Genomic DNA, 17,683 nt, shown 5'->3' with positions numbered 1-17,683 from the left:
GCAGCAGCAATACAGAAAAGAAATACATTGGGCGTTGTGTTTGTTTAGTAGCAGGTATTGCGTTTAGCATAGTGTTATACTTACATTGTGAACTAATATGTAGGAAAGTTTTGCGACATGCCTATGGGCATTTACATTTTACTTTTGAAATCCTGGCAAAGGCTTTTCAGATAGATGCACAGGTAAGGAAGGCATTGCGAGACAAAAAACAAAAAGAAAGAGAGAGTTGAGAAAGAGCTTTGGGAAGAAAGAACATGATGCACCCAAGTGTGTGCAGGGAAAAAAAATTTAAAAAATGGGGCGCCGAGTCCTCCTTGCTGTTTTTCTCCCGTTTGCTCAAGCCATTTTTCAAAGGAGTCTCTATCTATATACTACTACCAGCTGGTGTGTCGTCAAACAACGTTTACTACATGTTGCCGCGGGGAAAGTCTCCCAGTCGTTTCTCACACCAGGGTGTGATTTTCACTTCGTTTCGATGCGACCTGTGCATGCGTGCAGATAAGGGGAAAAAAAAAATGTGTAGGAAGGGACACTCCACTACCTTAACCAAACAACCGTTCTATGTTTCTGTTCTCTCTCTGCTACTCCAATCATTGTTCACATGTGCGCTCCATTTTTAATGTGTGGAAGAAGAGGAAAAAAAGAAAGGGTGTTTACGTCACCTGGTTTCCATTGTCTGTTTGTGGCTGGCTGTAAAGCAAAAGAGGGGTGTAGCCATTGTCCCTTTGCACCCCTCGACTTCTTCCTTGGCTACCCAAACCTGTACATAGTGGCATCCACCGAGGGGCGCCTTGGAGGTGGCCGGGGGGTGTGTCGGGCTTGGTTTGATCCCCTCGCAGTTTTTCTTCCCCCTTTTTATCCCGTTTCTTCTCATATTTTTATTATTTTTTTTTGTCCATACCACGCAGAGCAGTGATACACATAAGTTATTAGTAACGTAAATAAAAACGAGGAGGTGTAACAAATGAAATGGTCTCTGTTGTCTCGTTTCTGTCTCATCATGTGGCACTTCTCCGGTGGCACGTCCGTGGTCACTGTGTAGGAAGAGAGCCCTTGGTCAGCACACCGCACATGAGTGTTGCCACAAAACAAGAAGATTGATCAAGCTGCGCATGCATATTTAAGAGGACACTAAACAGAAACTCAGTTTAGACTGATAAAATATTCTTTGAAAGCTCTATATTTGTTAGTTTCATGATAAGACAATAATTAGAAGAGAAAATGAAGGTCTTGCAGTTTTGGTACGTCACTGTGACGTCGTGGATTTCCACGTATCTTTTCGTATTTGAGCCTCATCGGCTCATTAGAAGATCGGGAAAGTTGCCAAGTTCAATTTTTGTCTCCTTTAAAATACAATTTCCATTTTTACCGATTAACAGTCAACTAGACGTCTCGGCAAGCCGGTGTCAAAACTTCAAAGCAGCATCCCCACCAGTCTTGTTCTTGCAGCTTTTCTAGCTTGCCGAGCCTCTTTGTATGGTAAGAGTGGCTTTGTTTCGCATTGTAGAAGGATAATTTACTAATACGGCTTAAATTGCTGTTATCATTAATGTCCCTTTTAATAAGGCACGATCACTTCTGCTTCTGGGACACACTAATCCGACACTGCAAGCCGAAAATATTTGTAAAGTGCTTTGCACACCTGATGGAGCCAGGCACGACTTATCAAATTTGGAGGAAAGTCTCAAGGCCGAATTCGTTTTTACTTTTTCTTACACACATTTCAAAGTACCGGTATTACATTTTTTGACGAAAATCAGTTTGGTGGAAATGTGCAAGCAAAAGGAAGGCTCATGGAAAAAAAATTTTATCCACCTGGCAGCATAGTACAGTTCTCGACAATATTTTGAGAAACACCTGTAGGTTTCCTTTGTAGCTTTGAGCTACTGTCAGATGGACGACAATTTTCTAAGCATGGGCAAATATTCAAAGTTTCGAATACGATTCAAATACTACTCATAAACCATTTGTATTCGAAAATGAACTATTCGGTAAGGTTCAATATGATCACATCTTTGACAACTGACTGTTAAAGTCTTGCTACTGTTCTTTGTCTGGTAGACAAAGCATTGCAAATTATCAGAAGTAAAACAATGACAACGCATTCTTAGGAATGCAAATGCAAAATGAGTAGTGCAAGATCTGCTTTTTAGTTCACTTCGGAAGCCCACATTACAACCTATGTGTTTCGCTTGCAGTCTGTCATTTAGTGTTTTGGTAGTCTAGTGCAACATTTTAGGGCGTAGCTCTTGGGCATCCGTTCCTGCATTGAGCGCCGATGGTGTTACACCTCGTAACCAACCGAACGATGAAAGCGAATGCGGAACGCAGTGGCAGATGAAATAAGAGCGTGCGAGGAGGAAGCAACAGTGAAAGCATGAGGTGGAAAGCGGAGGGGAGGCGGCCTGTGCACGTGCCGAGTTGCTGGCGGCCACAGCATATTCAGCCTCGTGGACTGTCTCATCTGCACTTCTGAGGGGGAGTCGGGGTAGCATGAGGTGGGGAGGGCCACACTCGTCTGCACAGTCAGCTGCTGAGGTCAATCCACGGTATCAGCGTGTGTAACGGGATCGCTGCTCTTGCAAGGAGTGATTGTGAGCAGTTAAGAGTAAGGCTTGATGTGACGCTCCCTTGGGTGTTGTTGCCGCTGACACTGGTGGCACGATTTACCCATGATGAAGTGCCGCTCTCGTCGTTGGTGGCACGAAAGCGTGCGAAGAAAAGCGTAGTGCCACGCAAGACAGACTGTGTGATGACAATGGCTACGACACGGCACCAAAGTAGCACGCATTGTCTGTACAGAAACAAAACGTTGCATGAGCTGCATGGCAGCTGCTGTGAATCGCGTCCATGCATCGCCTAGGCACTGCCTCTCGCGTTGCCTGATTAGGGAGGTAGTTGCACCACACTTCACTCCGTTCGCAATGTGCCACACAAGACAGATTTTCCGCGCCAGCTAGGCTACACATAGCGTTCTCTTCCTAATACAAACTATGTACCTACATAATCGTAATGCAAAATATTGACATGCAAAATGAAAACGCTTATAGAGCTGCGCTCAAATTTTGCATTTGGGATTATCATAATCGTTGATGAATTTTTATCTTTTAACTCAAAGACCAGTCATTTCTTCTTTGCAACGGGACCTTCTACATGTGTTTATGGCACACAAGTCCTTCAGCAGCGTTTTGTCTTTCTTCTTGTACAACTTTTGATCATGTTTTGACAATAATTTATTTAGCATTAGTGTAAAGCACCACTCCATACAGTAGCCATTAATTCTAGGAAAGCTTGTTAGCAAACAGGTACAAAAGATGATGGGCGGCTACTTGTGTAGTTTTTAAAGACAATTAGTGATCTTGTGTTTAAAACTTATTCCGTGCCCAGAAATAAATACAGTAAAAGCTCGTTAATTCGAACCCCAAGGGGTAGCCGCTTCAGTTCGAATTAACGAAAGTTCGAACTAACGAAAGTGAAGGAGAGCAACAGTACACTGCGATTTGGAAGCAGTAGGGCATGTCAGAAATTTGGTGCGTCAGAAAGTGATGGCGTGTGCCGCGGGCACACGCCATCTTGAAGTCGAAGCTCTGGGTCCGACTGTGCCACACTACCGATGTCCACCGAAACGAACGTTAGCCGAGGCTTAACACCATCACAATGAATCGCGATGGCCGATACCTCCTAAGCTGAAAACAGACGTGCACAACCGATGAAGACTGCCGAGACAAAGATGCTGAACATGTGAAGGTGGCGAAGGCCCTGATTCGTTGGTTCTTGATTGCAAGCACAGCTGCGACGTACTTGATTCGCTGTGTTACGATGGCGCTTGCCGTGCCATCTCCGCACAACATTAGCAGCTGTACAAGATTTGCAAAGCCTCCGAGATTCGCAACGGGCATGAAGTCTCGGAGGTTACGTAGAACGGAGAGGCGGCAGCTGCCGCTGCCTTCTGGCTGGCCCCGCGTCGGTTAGATTTTTTTCCAATTTTGCTTTCTCTCGCCGTTCTCTCCGTTTCGGAGGCAATACAGCCTTGTGTGTAGGCAGTAGGTGCGTTTCTCTGGCCGTGTGCCAGGCGAGCGTAGTTCGAATTATCCGTGAGGGAACCTTCTCGCGTTCGAATTAACGGACTTTCTTATACATACACTTCTGTGGAGCTTGGCCGGACCAAACCGTACAGTTCGAATTATCCATAAATTCGAATTATTGAAGTTCGAATTAACGAGCTTTCACTGTATCTCTACTGTACATACATATATGCATCTTCGTCATTATTACTCAATATTCGATTCAACATTTGATTCTTACTATTCATATTCTATTCATAAACGAAAAATTTGATACTTGCCCACCTCTACAATTTTCCCTTTCATTACATTTCTCGTAACGCCCCTTCCGTTAATGCCTTAAGTCATTTCTAAAATATTGCCTAATCAGTTTAAAAGTACTTTTTAAAGCACCAAATAAAAATAGTGCTGCACAGCACAACCACTTCGGATGTGGTGACGTTGCATGTATTAATCAGCCTGCTGGCATCTTTCTTTCTGTTCCTTTCCTACCATATAGTGCCTGAAACTGGTGAGAGTAAAGACGCATCCTTTTGGAATTGCCAGACTCTAATGGTATCGATTCACTGGCCGAACACTAATGCATCAGCAACATTCGTGATGCAATTGGCACGATATGCATCTTATTTGCACAGAAACAAAATTCCATGCACTGTGTGACTGGGCATAAATGATTGCGGCAGCACAAAGGCAGAGCGTGTCGTAGAAGTTTCTCCGACATGCTTCACCCTTGCTGCGTACACTGCGGCAACTGCCTGACCTATAGAACTGTGTCAAATCCTGTAGACATGCCGCCCTCTGCCTCCTACACTACCTTATCGCACCTCTTTATCCCTACCTCTCAACCCTGGGTGGCTGACTACACTGACCACCACTCCAGGAACAGGAATACCTGGCAGCGTGCATCTTATCCGCCATCAAGCACGCTGACGGAGGTGGCCTGCACTGAGGCCACCTGCTCATTAATCTGCTGGGTCATACAGGCAGACAGGCCACAGGAGAGATACAGAAGGATACATGAATGCATGCTAACCCATGATGGCTTCCTTGCTTGGTTGGGCAGCAGGTTGTGTATTCGCATGTGTTTGACCATTTTGCACCCCTCGGCAGTGCGTTGAAAATCTGGGTCGTATATTGCTGCACGCCACATGAGCAAGAACTGCAAAGAAGACAATTGTCAGCTGGGAGGTCTGCCAACCTGCTCAATGCTTGCACCACCAACCTCACGAAAATTTAACTTGCCGTCCATGTCCTCATCAAAATATTGGACGATAGCCTGCAAGGCACTTGGGCTGATGGGAATTCGCAGGCAGTGAAACATGTTACCAATTTCGTGCCCATCAAGCAAGCCATCCTTGTTCATATCCCATCTGAAAATACATTGCATTAAAAAAAAGAAGTTAAAGGAAAGACAGTGTGCTTGCAAATCTTCATGACAAACTTGATGAATAAAGGGTGTGAAAAGGCAAATGCCTTTGATTAAAGTGGAGCAGGCTCTGTTCTAGGGCCAGACGAAGGCCTTGCAGCAAGAATACAAGTGAGTTCAGAGCGTCACCTTGCTTTCTCTTCATTATTGCACACTGTTTTGCATCTTCTCTCTCATTCTCTCGAGACATTTTCGTCTTCTGGGACGACTGCCATTCTACGGGAGTCAAATGCAGCATGCGCAGGTTTGATGTGACACAAAGAAGGGAGGTGCTTAACCTCCTGAAAGCTGCACACCCTACTTTTCAGCGCCCTCATCAGCTCATGTTTTCGCTCCATACCAGCTAGGTGCAAGGTAGCCAGGCTTCTCAAATAGAGTCATTCATCGAAAATTAAGGAGACGAAAGCAGGGGCTCCATATTCTGTAGCTCTAACTTCACAAATACACGTGACATAATTCTAAATCACTTGTCTTTTGTAGTCAATTGTGAATTATGCAGAAGACCTGACAATATGAGGCAAATCTGTGCCTCCTCTGGCAGGCTCAAGGAGTCCACTGCATTGACTTCCCTCATAGTAAACAACCATATGTTATGAGCATAAGCAACTACACATATAAGAAGAGCACACATACTAAGAATCATTGGCACTGGCAGGATTAGCTAGACTAGCAGTAGCAGTGAGGACAGTACTGCTGACGGAAGAATAACACATAGGACACAAACCACATGAACTTGCATATAAATGCACTATCTGCTACGACTAAAAATTCACAACCTGCTCACAGCACTATTATATACCAGAAAACTGATGTGTTTACTTTGTATAGCTACCTGTGAAACCAGTCGGCCAGGAAAGAACACTGGTCTAGAGAGAACTCGCTGATAGCAGGGGATGACTTGCTCATCACTGGGCATACGGAAGCGTCGTGGTACGTGACCTGTTCTTCATGCTCAATTTCACCTGCAACATTCTTCTGCACAACTTTGTCATCTTCAAAAGTTGTGCGTGCCCATTTGATGAATTCTGCTCTGCGCTCTGCATGGACCTTGTGCTGCATTCGAGTGCTTCCTGCAAACACAACGCTGACCATAGCGAATGGTCTGACAGAAAGCGTATGCTTCATATTTACCTTCGTAAAGTGACTTTGCCTGAGCTATGAACGCTGCCCGCTGCTTAGCAGCTCCTTGGCATAGCTCTCGTGCTTCTTGTATCCGAGACTGAGGCAGTTTTACATCCAAGGGTCGCCCTTCATCTCCTTGGTCTAGAAATCTTGATCGTACCTTTTGGAAAGGTGCCAGTTGTAAAGACAGAAATTTAAATAAAAAGTGCATAAGGCATAGGAAAATGGTCTTAGTTCATACATATCATCACTATGATTTTACCCATGGATTTAAAGTGTAGCAGGAGCTTTGCTTTTTTTCAGAAGCAACAGGATAAATTTCAAAGGCTTGCATGGTTCGCAACATGGCCTGGCCTTCAGGTGTTGACTGGAACTCTGAATTTTCAGCAGCCATCATCCACAGGTACAGGAACTGCAGCAGAATGCATTCCAGTATGAAACATGCCTGTTGTGTAGAGGAGCTATGTGCACATACCTCTCCAAAGTTAAGCTTCCCATTCCTGTTGTCATCTGCTAGGGCAATTAACCACTTGGCAGACATCTGTGTTACATCCATTTGAAGACTCGTCCACAGGCGTTTGAGGCCTTCCACATCTAGATCACCAGTCTCCTTTGGATCGCCACTGCAAACCAAAACCAGGTAACATCAAATGCTGGTTGGTTTAGGCAGCATGTGCTCATATTAATTGTTAGCTGAAATTGGTCTAAAGATTCCCTCAATAGATATTTTATATTAAGCATCTCCTGACCCTCTTTTCCAACAAAAAGTGTTTGAATACACTTATGAGCGAATTACCAGCACTCAAAGACAATAGGCGCTATGCCTTTGCACTATATACCTTTCTCTCTGCTGTGCCTATATTGCACTCAATATGCTCTGCTGTATGTGAACAGCGGAAACGCTGCCTGCCACATCTGCCCATGATCACCTTGAGCAAAGCATTGGCTAAACTTTGTTATTGGCATTACAGTTGAAACTCAATTTAATGAAGTGATGACCATGCTCAAATTATTTCGTTAAGTTGGGAAGTTTGTAAAATTGAGAAAGAAATTTTTAAGTCCTTCAAAATCTAAAATTGTAACATAGCGACACGCAAAAGCTACCGCAACCACCGCCTTCCGGGGCAGCTGCTCTACCATCTGAGCTAACCAGGCGGCTAGCAGATGGCAGAGCAGAGGCGAATTTGTCAGCAACTCGAAGCAAAGGCAAGAGTTTGACGTAATAGTTCTGCGGAAACCTGCAAGGTGGGGATAAATAATTAATAACGGGAAAATTGGACATCCACCCGTTCGTAGCAATTGCTACAAAGGAAAGATGGAAAGCTCAGATGGTAGTGCAGCTGCCCCGGAAAGGCGGTGGTCCCGGGTCGAGTCCCGGACCAGGACAAATTTTTCTTCAACTGCGAGGCTTTTCTTTCGAGGAACCCGTATGGGTTTCCTTTGTAGCAATTGCTACGAACGGGTGGATGTCCGATTTTCTCATTATTAATTACTTCTCTCCACCTTGCGGGTTTCCGCAGAACTATTACGTCAAACTCTTGCTTTGCTTCGAGTTGTTGACAAATTCGACTTCGTCCTGCCATCTGCTAGCTGCCTTGTTAGCTCAGATGGTAGCGCAGCTGCCCCGGAAAGGCGGTCGTCTCGGGTTCGAGTCCCGGAACAGGACGAATTTTTCTTCAACTACAAGGCTTTTCTTTCGAAGAACCCGTATGGGTTTTTGTAGCAATTGTAGCACGAACTGGTGGATGTCTGATTTTCCCATTATTAAAAGCTACCGCAGCATCTTATTTGCCACTAATCCAGCCATCTGTTGCATAAACCATGATATAGCGAAAGCAACCGCCGCCGCCCCTAGTGAGGCGGTGTTTATTCCACAGTTCCGTACATGGGGCGCGGCGCGCAGCTTCGTCAAAATAAAGCTAGGGCCACAATTAGGGCACCTAGCTGTTTTGACACATTAGCTTTAGAGCGCATTCTCAAAGAAAAACATGTCTGTGTCAAAATTAGAAGGAAATCACTGCTTTCTTAAGCATTTATGTCAGGAAAAATTTCGTTAAATCGAGTTCGGCCCGGCTAGTTTTGTTAATTCAGGTTGATCAAAACATTTGCGTTACTGACCCTCTTTAATGCGATTAGCATTCTTTGGGAAGTTCATGCACTTTTCGGTACATCTATAACCTCTTTCACACCAACTTGGGTCATTGGGTAGTCTATAGTCTAATCAATAGAACATCGATTTGCTATGCTGAGGGAACCAGGTTCAAAAATCAATTCGAGTCTCTGAGTATGTACGCTATTTAAATAATCTCCTTCACACTAACTTGGGTCACTGGGTACTCTTCAATGAGAAAGAAAAATGACCTCGTGCTGGGTGGAAATGAACCCGCGCCATATATACTCAAACAAGTCTGAATATACGCGCCAAGCGAGGGCTTCGCGGCGGCGCCGCTAGATGGCGCAGTGTGGCCGAAGGGAAGCGCGAGAGTGAAGCCTGGCTGAAGTAAACGCCTAGACACTACGTGTCGCTGCATTAATTTGCTTTCCCGTTTCTTTCAGCCACGGCGTGCTACGAGGGAGCTTTGCCTGCTGTAGTGCCATAGTACAGCACATATATCCTCGTTCTAGAGAATAAACAGCCATGTAACTTTTACTTTGTGGGAGATGCTGCTTAACCTAGCTTGACTCCGGCCAATGGTGCTGACAGCAATGCTTGACCATTGAGTAGCCGCAGGCTTACTTATAGTGCACAAAACAGCTCCAGTGCTTCTTTAAATCATACCTGTACACAACCTCAAGTGTACTTCATACTTTTGCAGGATTCGCTTACGCCGAGAACATGCGTTTTAGATTCGCAAACTTACCATCTGAACCAACGCTCGAAAATTTCGATGTCTCGCCGTGAAAAGACGCTGTTGACGCCGTGCTTGGGATGTGTCACATCTCCAGCCATGACTGGCAAGTGACAGCAGTGACCGCACTGAAGATTTCGAGTCGTCCAGCACCGAAGGGCTTGTGCTCGCGAATTCTGCGCTATGGGCGTTCGTCTACCATAAGCCATGCAGTAGCCTTGGTTTAAAGTTGTGCTAGATTCCTCGGGCAGACATTTAAGCGCTGCCGACTGAACGCACAACACTACCAAATCGAAAAGCACGCGCTCGGCGGTGCTCGCGAAACCATCGCCAAGGCCGCATAGGCGGTTTGTTGCTTTTGTTGCCTCAAAATACGACCGTTTCCTCCTGATATTCGTTTTTAAACAGACCTATATTCAGTTTTTATTATTCTTGTTAGAAAATTTCTTGACTTTCGTTTCTGTAGTGGCTTCAATCTCGCTGTCACATCGGTTTGTCGTTCACCGTAGCTACTATTTGAACAGTGAAATCACTGCGTGGAGTGGGTTGGAGTCTTACATATATTTTTTTTTTATTGCAAGAAACAAGGCCATGCTCATTCTTTCGTCTTGAGCGTCTTTGCGCGCTAGATGGCTGTGAAGGCGAACCTTGTGAACCAACCAAGAAGAAAACAGAAACTTTTTGCACCACGGGTACCACGGGTCATTGCACGCATAGAGTTAGTAGAACAACTTGCACGGGTTCTCACTTTCGCCATCAGCATTGATATGGCCATCCATGAACGTCCTTTCATAGAGAAAAGAAATTTCGTGCTCCTTTTGTTAGCCGACAGCGCTTTGAATCGAATCCAAGTCAAGTCAGATGCCCATGCGGTTGTTTGGTGCCGTCTATCGCATGAAGCTTTTCAGTTGCAAATAGCCCATATATACGAAGCGGAGTGAAAAGCGCACCGTTTCATCATGGGCCGCAAAGCAGACTTTAGTGAAAAGTCCAAAAAACGACGATCGAGGAAATCGAAGATCCAGCCTCCTCCGGAGATACCGAAGGTTTTGAGAGGTAAACACCGCACGTGCTTGCTTTCTGTGCCATATTTTTTGCATGCTCAGCATGGAAGACACATTTATTGCGTATGTTGGATTGCAGCGGAAAAGCCACCGTCGAGGCGGGCCCTGAGAAGGTAACGCTTTAATGCACAGAATGGTAGAAATCGCAGTTGCGGCATGCGCTTAAACTACATGTCAATTTCAGGTTGAAGAAAACCCAACCTGTAAAGAATGACCTGACAAGTAAAGTGATCACCAAAAAGAGGGCAGAAGAAGGTGAGTACGCCGATTTCTCCAGTTGGCTTCTATCAAACTCGAAAAACATCAGGCATGCCACACCGGCACTACCTTTGCGCCTGGCTTATGGCGCTGTGTGATCCGGATCGCATTCTTTTTTTCACGTCCAGAAGAGGACGATGGACCTCTGTCGCTGACGGTCCAATCATTTTCTGATGACAACAAAAAGTGGTTGAAACCAAAGGCGTCGAAGAAACAGCTGTTGGACTCTGAAGATGATGATGAAGGCTCTGACGATCATGAAGAGGTATTGCGTCCTTCTGCAATAAATATATACCTTTAAGTTAACCAAATATTTGTCAGATGCAACGATTTTCATTGTGTGATTATAGGACTTCGGCGAGAGCTCTGATGATGCTGCTATGGATGACGAGTTTGGTGGTTCAGAAAGCGGTGAAGATGACGACGAAGAGGTATGACCTCTCAGACCTCATTGACACAGTTAATAAGTAAAGGATACATCAAGGTAATCTATTTACGGGCACATCTTTTGCAGCTGCCCATCGAAGCTGCATCGAGGAAACTTCAGAAGAAACAGGCGGAAGATAGGTAAATCTTTATCATAATTTGATTTAGGTGCAACTTACACATTCGAGAACTATATGCTTCACATCATGCTAAACTTCTTATCTGAATGAACTGTGAAAATTGCATCTTTTCTTGACATCAGCTTGCATGCTTAACAGTTATGGTTGTTTCATGTTTCTGGTCAGGCATGTGGCTTCAACTTGCTTTCATGAGTGCTAAATACAAGGACTGTACTTAGCGTACAAGGACGGAATGAACCGTTACAAAACTACACATGTTATACACAAAAAGATCGTAATAATTACTGTAGACTGTCTGCCATGTAAAATCATTGTGTGACCCTGGCAGAAGCTTTGCTGTAAACTAATTCTAAGAAAAAGATGAACTTGTCATTGAGCAAGTTGGTCAATGCAAGTATTACACTAGAAGACGGCAAAAGACTAGGTTGTTCGATGAAATTAGGAGATTTGCGGGTGCTAGTTGGAATCGGTTGGCGCAGGAGAGGGGTAATTGGAGATCCCTGGGAGAGGCCTTCGTCCTGCAGTGGACATAAATAAGCTGATGATGATGTTGATGATGATGATTACATGAACTTTGGTGCCAAGAACTTATGCAAGGGATCACTGATGTGAAGACCTGCAGTACTGTGTGTTGCATACCTGCCAATCCACATGATTTTTGCGAATGTTTCACCAAGTTTCACAAAATTAAGTTCTGTTTGTAAAAAGTTTCACTTGTCAGTCTCCAACTATACCCTTGAAAGTCTTTTGATTCTGAAAGGACTACAGAGGGGTAGCTGCTTTGAGCAAGTTCCTGAAGTGGTCAAAATTGGCAACAGCAAAGTAACAGAAAAAAAGTCAGTGATCTAAAAACAGTGTATTGCTTGCCAATTTTTGCTTATCCAAGCTTGCAGCTTTTTGTATCCACAAAAAATGTGTGCTCAGGACAAACTAAAAAAAAAAAAAATCTTGCTATCCGACCCTTCCCCCCCTTTCATGCTCGTGTCCATGAGAATTTTACTAATTTTAATGTTCACAGGTTGGCAGGGATGCTGTTGTCATCATACATTCTGCTTGCATCTTTTTTTTGCAGAAAATTAGCTGAGGAGGAGCTAAAAACAAACATAGCTGAGTCTGAGGTCTTCACACTTCCAAGCGGGCAAGAAATCGAGAAGGAGAATATCCTTTTTTTTTTCTGTGTAATTTGCTCTTAGACATAAGAGAACTATAAACTGTTGCATTGTTTTTGTATGCTAGCATTTATGTGCAACTAAGTTTGAGTTGCGCATCCACTTGTTGTGGCTAGTGCATCTAGCTGGGCAGCACATGACTATAAAGTGTGTTCTCAACTTCAGTGGCTATGTCATTGTGAAACCTTCTATGTGCTTCCTCACTAACATTCTCACATGTGATAAGATTGCAAGTAAGTGAAATCAAACTGGTGCCTTCAAGCTCAAGGTTTTGGATAGATAAGGAAAACTGACAAATAATCAGGTATGCATAGTGACATTACTGGTCAATTGGAATGTTAATGCTGCGTGTTGATGTTCTTCATTTTATTTACTCACCGGTCAATTATGACTATGTTTTCACTTCGTGCTATCCGAGTACAGTTGATTCTAATTAAGATGAACTCAAAGAGACCATGAAAATTTGTCTTAACAGAAAGCAAGTCACAAAACTCAATATGATGATTTCTAGCACATCCAGATATTCATGACACAAGACTATAATTGAGAACATTCTCAATTATAGTTTCTGTAGTGTCAGCTGTGGAGGTTTTCATGTCATCATGGACATTGGCATAGCTGTCTATGTATGCATAAGCACCCCTTGCATCTTGTCTAGCTAGCACTACTGTGGCCTCCTCCAAGGCTGCCAATCTAGGCCTCTCGCTGAGCCACCTGCACTCATGCCTACATATAACGATCCCATTATAACGAAAGTTTGATTAATATGAATGAAAATAGCATGGTGGTCATAATTTTCATGCAATCTATGGTTGCCCATATTAGTAAGAATGAACAATGTCGACACTCTGAGCACATTTACAGCCACTATGGAAATGCCTGTATGTCTATTGAGAAGGTGCAACTCTCCTTACATGCCCACTGTTTATAGTGGTTCTCAATGGTGCAGGGCCAGGCACAAATGCAGAAGTACCTCTCAACTGTATTAGATGTTAACATCTTGCCAAAATCATCACTCTGCTGCTAACGTCTTGTTATGATCAACATTGTTTACACTTATGGAAATGATAATGGAAATGGTGGCTGGGATGGAGGTTACCGATGTTGAACGAAAAACTGTTTTTGTGAGGCTTTTATTTCTTTGTGGGGCAGGAGAGTCTGAAATTGTGTGGTTCTCAAGCAACGTCTGTGAGGTGCAAGGCTCTGTCACCAATGGATCAGGTGAGAAAAGTTAGCAGATCGCAAAACCGATACCACCATCTGTAACTGCTGCAACCGAGGCCTAGTATATCATGTCCCTGAAACAGCCATTCTGTAGCAAAGATTTTATTGGTGAGCTCTTGTCTCTTTTCAAAAATCTGGAAACCACAATTATCAGAATGCCCTTGAAGGAACAAAAGAACTTTATCGATTACTTTGGAAAACATGAATGCTTGGCTATAACGAACGCATCCTGCGTAACCCTTATGTTCGTTATAAGTGGGCTTGACAGTAGCAGGAATCAAAGGCGGCTGTGTAAGTTCTACTTAACCGTACTTGTGGTTCATGTATCGGGTCTATGGGAAAAATTATAAGGGGTAAACTTATAATTTCGCTTAGATTTGCCCTTGTTTACCGTAGCTATGACGGGATCATTGTAGGGATGTTCCTTAGCTAAGATTACAGGCTGAGCCCCCAGATCTGGCCATCATCAGCGAGAGGATAAAGGATGTCACATTTGTCCTCAATGACTTTGCAAGCAGAAGGGAACCTGAAAGGTAAGTCTTGCTACTCAAAAAGTTGTTGCTGGCCTATTTGGTGTCTTGTAAAGCGTTTGTTGCCTTACCAACATCAGACAAGCGAGTTGTTTTGCATTGTTCCTTTCAAAGATGTAGCCTTACCATCTTGCTCAGATTCAAACCCTATTGCAGTCACTGCCATCCATGCACATCTTCAACCACTTGGCACTTCCACTGCCTACATATCCAGCAGCGACCTTCAAGGGGTTCGCTGTGTTGCTGTTTATGGTATCTAGTCATTGCATAGCGCATCTCCCTGAGTGGCTGCAGTCTTTTAATAGTTCGCTCCATATATTTTTGTAGGAACCACTTAAAATGACCATGTTTTTGCACATGTGGCCTACACAGGAAATGTTGGGGCGCACGTCTACTCATGTATTTTGATCATAGATGAGCTGTAGCATGATGAGGAGTGTTAGTGTTGAAAACGCACAAAGGCAATGTTAATGTTACCATTTTCTTGTGTGTGCTTGCTTGTGGGGAGTGAAAAAGTTTCCTCTCAAGTTCTGTGACTGTTTTGTGTGCAGGTCCCGGTCTGAATACCTAGACATTCTGAAGCAAGATTTGTGCGAGTACTACAGCTATAATGAGTATTTGATGCAGAAATTTATGGACCTTTTCTCACCTGCCGAGGTGAGTGGATGGGCGTTAATCTGGTACCTGTTTCCATTTAGTAAAAAGAGGAGTAATAAAGTGTAGCAGTTTGGTCTAATTGGTGCTGCATGATGTGGTATAAGAGCACAGCAAATGAGGTCTGTGAGATGGACACAAGTAGTGCTACACATGTCTGTGCCTTCTGTCTTGGTTTTATCATGCCCTACCTACAACAGCTCGAGGAGTAATAGGACCATTGAGGAGCGGAAGTAGCGTGTGAGAACTATTAGAGTTGAAATTTGTAATTCAGGGTAGTTTGTAGAATGCATTGTGCTATTTTTACTGAATGCTCATTCCCATAACATCACTGAATGGTGTGGTGTAACGGATTGGCTTGAGACAGATTATTTCACATCAAGCATTAAATGCTAGTAACATATTACACAGATTTCTTAATGGTTCAACTCTCTCTTGTCTGGAAGGCTATTGTGGTATTAGCTGCTGCGCCGCTGTGACACCTGGTGCGCCGAATGTGACAGCTTCTCGGGGAGCGCGACGTCCTCATCCACTCGGTGTTGCTTTGAGAGCTTTTCCTCCAACACATTTCCCGGCTCTTCCACCTTGTCCTTATGGTGGCCGGCGATGTCACCCTTGACTGCCTGGCAGAGCTCGCTGATCAGGTTCATGAGGCGACCTCCCTGTCCGGTACTGCTGTCTTACCACCTACAGACCCGGCGATTTCGCGCCTTGAAGCCTGCATCGATGAGCTCGCCGCCTCAATCGCCGCACTCTGGAGTCCCCCACAGGAGAACCGTTCACCACGTCTCTGTCATCGCATTCTTCCGTGCACACGTCAGGATCAGAGTCCCAGCCCTCCGCTTCTCTGCTGGTACTTCCGACGTTTCCAACACCAAGCCACGAAGTGCACACCTCCCCGTTCGTGGCCGGGAAATGCCTGCCAAAATCACTGATGGTGGCATGTGTTCTTGCTTGTCGTCCTAGCCGGCTTTTTATGGTAACCGACAAGTTCTCCGGTGCCCGGTTCCTTATAGGCATGTGTGCAGAAATTAGCGTGGTTCCTTCGACTGAGGCTGATCATACCAGGTCATCTGGGCAGTTGCTTGACACTGCCAATGCCACGTCTATAGCAACGTACGGACCGCTCACTGATCTCCAAATACATGATAGTCCAAATATCAGAGTGGAAAGATTAATTAATTTCAGGCACTGCAGATCAATGTTGAGAGGCTCGTACTTTCTGTGTATTGTGATTGTTATGTTCATTAACAAGCTGTTTTTTCAATGTTTCTAACTTTTTTCCTTGTAGCTGATAGAATTTTTGGAGGCCAATGAAGTCAACCGGCCTGTGACAATCCGTTCCAACTCATTGAAAACAAGACGGCGTGATTTGGCTCAGGTAATGTGATTTGCTGAAGGAACAGCCTTCTTTAAGCATTATGAGTGCCTGAAATAGACTGCGTAACCGTAAATGAAAATATCATATATGTTGTGTTAGTAAGAGCGTGAAGGATGGGTATTGGTAAAGCCAATCTCTGCAGAAAGATAGAGAGAACATTTTACCTGTTAAAAATACAAAACTTACTTAGAACTGCTTATTCAGAAAGACTAGATTGCTTTGTTAGGGCTGGCACAGTGCTTATGGGGTCACAGGAAGTTGCTTGGTTGCCATGTTTCATGTTGTGTGGCTATAGCATATAGAAGTGAATTTTTGCATTTTGCAGGCTCTTATCAATCGTGGTGTCAACTTGGATCCCATTGGAAAGTGGTCCAAGGTTGGACTCATTGTCTACAACTCACAGGTCCCAGTGGGTATGGCATTTCTCCCCCTCTTCTTACAGGTTCTTGAGCAGCCTTTCATGGCATTTGTTGGGGCCAGCCATCATACACACATGACATGTCTTGAAGTACAATTAAACCTTGATATAATAAACTTCAGTATAACTAAATTTTCAATATGGCAGAAGTGTTTGAAATGTTATAACTTGTTCTCCATAGAACACCATGTATTTCAAACTTCAATATAACGAAGTGGGTTTATGCAGGATTTCGATATAATTAAATTTCACTGCTTACAGGTCGAATGCCTTTATAACTAAGTGCTTGGGGCCTCCTAAATCATTCGTTGTACAGGTGACTTCATTGTAAAGGTCACGTACCACACAGCTCACAATAGAACCGGGACAGAATTATACTTTCTTTACACAGGTCATTTGATTCTAGAGGCATTCGTTATATAGGTGCTCGAACATAAATGGAAACTTCCATGGAGGCAGATGGTCAAATGGTTGAATTACATGCGGCTGCTTGCGATTGCACAAACAGAGCGACCACCGATTAAAACAGTTCCATGTTCCGTATGAAGCCCAAGTGCATCACATCACACCGTGCACGATGTATGCTTTAGGTACGAGTGAAAGCGTGGAAGCATGAGCCAAGAAGGATGGTAACTTGATGCGTATGTGTATTCCCACCCTAGAAAAGGGAAAGTGGAGGAAGGGGAGCGAGCTTGTGATAAAGTGGTCAAGTGAGGATGGGGAGGAGGGAGTGGGGGAGTCGGGGGCAGGTTGACACGCGTCTCTTTGCCTAGTGCAACCTTTGCGTGCATGGTTCTCAACGCGGCTGAGCGCATACGCCACCATACGCCCTGCTTTAGGAGTAATCTGCCGCATGTGCAAAGACTGGATGAGCTGAGATGGCATCATGCACTGTCTTCCCACACGCTTAGTGCTGGAGGTTGTATAAAGTTTTGAAGACTCATTGAAGTGAGGGGCA

At 44.3% G+C, this 17,683-nt stretch overlaps 2 protein-coding genes across 3 annotated transcripts in view; one reads left to right on the top strand and one right to left on the bottom strand.

Annotated features, from left to right (window-relative positions):
* Positions 1-909: 909 nt before the first annotated feature.
* Positions 910-9,789, bottom strand: LOC135920006 (uncharacterized). Its single transcript, XM_065454073.1, has 8 exons — positions 9,474-9,789; positions 7,088-7,235; positions 6,875-7,024; positions 6,622-6,772; positions 6,323-6,560; positions 5,287-5,434; positions 5,098-5,223; positions 910-1,034 (listed from the first exon to the last, which is right to left on the bottom strand). The coding sequence occupies exons 1-8, from the start codon at positions 9,668-9,670 to the stop codon at positions 1,032-1,034; spliced, it is 1,161 nt and encodes a 386-aa protein (XP_065310145.1). The 5' UTR covers positions 9,671-9,789; the 3' UTR covers positions 910-1,031.
* A 489-nt stretch (positions 9,790-10,278) lies between these two features.
* Positions 10,279-17,683, top strand: part of LOC135919997 (28S rRNA (cytosine(4447)-C(5))-methyltransferase) — a 33,554-nt gene continuing 26,149 nt past the window's right edge. The window contains exons 1-11 of one of the 2 annotated variants that reach the window (XM_070534557.1): positions 10,279-10,517; positions 10,605-10,638; positions 10,710-10,780; positions 10,915-11,048; positions 11,134-11,214; positions 11,298-11,350; positions 12,422-12,508; positions 14,183-14,275; positions 14,824-14,929; positions 16,218-16,307; positions 16,633-16,720. In XM_070534557.1, coding sequence (XP_070390658.1) covers positions 10,421-10,517; positions 10,605-10,638; positions 10,710-10,780; positions 10,915-11,048; positions 11,134-11,214; positions 11,298-11,350; positions 12,422-12,508; positions 14,183-14,275; positions 14,824-14,929; positions 16,218-16,307; positions 16,633-16,720 — 934 coding nt within the window. In that variant the 5' untranslated portion in view covers positions 10,279-10,420. Of the gene's footprint in view, positions 10,518-10,604; positions 10,639-10,709; positions 10,781-10,911; positions 11,049-11,133; positions 11,215-11,297; positions 11,351-12,421; positions 12,509-14,182; positions 14,276-14,823; positions 14,930-16,217; positions 16,308-16,632; positions 16,721-17,683 lie in introns of both variants that reach the window. The other variant, XM_070534556.1, reaches the window with a different exon arrangement.

This window comes from Dermacentor albipictus, chromosome 2, assembly GCF_038994185.2.
Source record: "Dermacentor albipictus isolate Rhodes 1998 colony chromosome 2, USDA_Dalb.pri_finalv2, whole genome shotgun sequence".
Taxonomy (NCBI): Eukaryota; Metazoa; Arthropoda; class Arachnida; order Ixodida; family Ixodidae; genus Dermacentor; species Dermacentor albipictus.
Note: the sequence above shows the minus strand (reverse complement) of the source record. Positions and strands in the feature narration are given on the sequence as shown.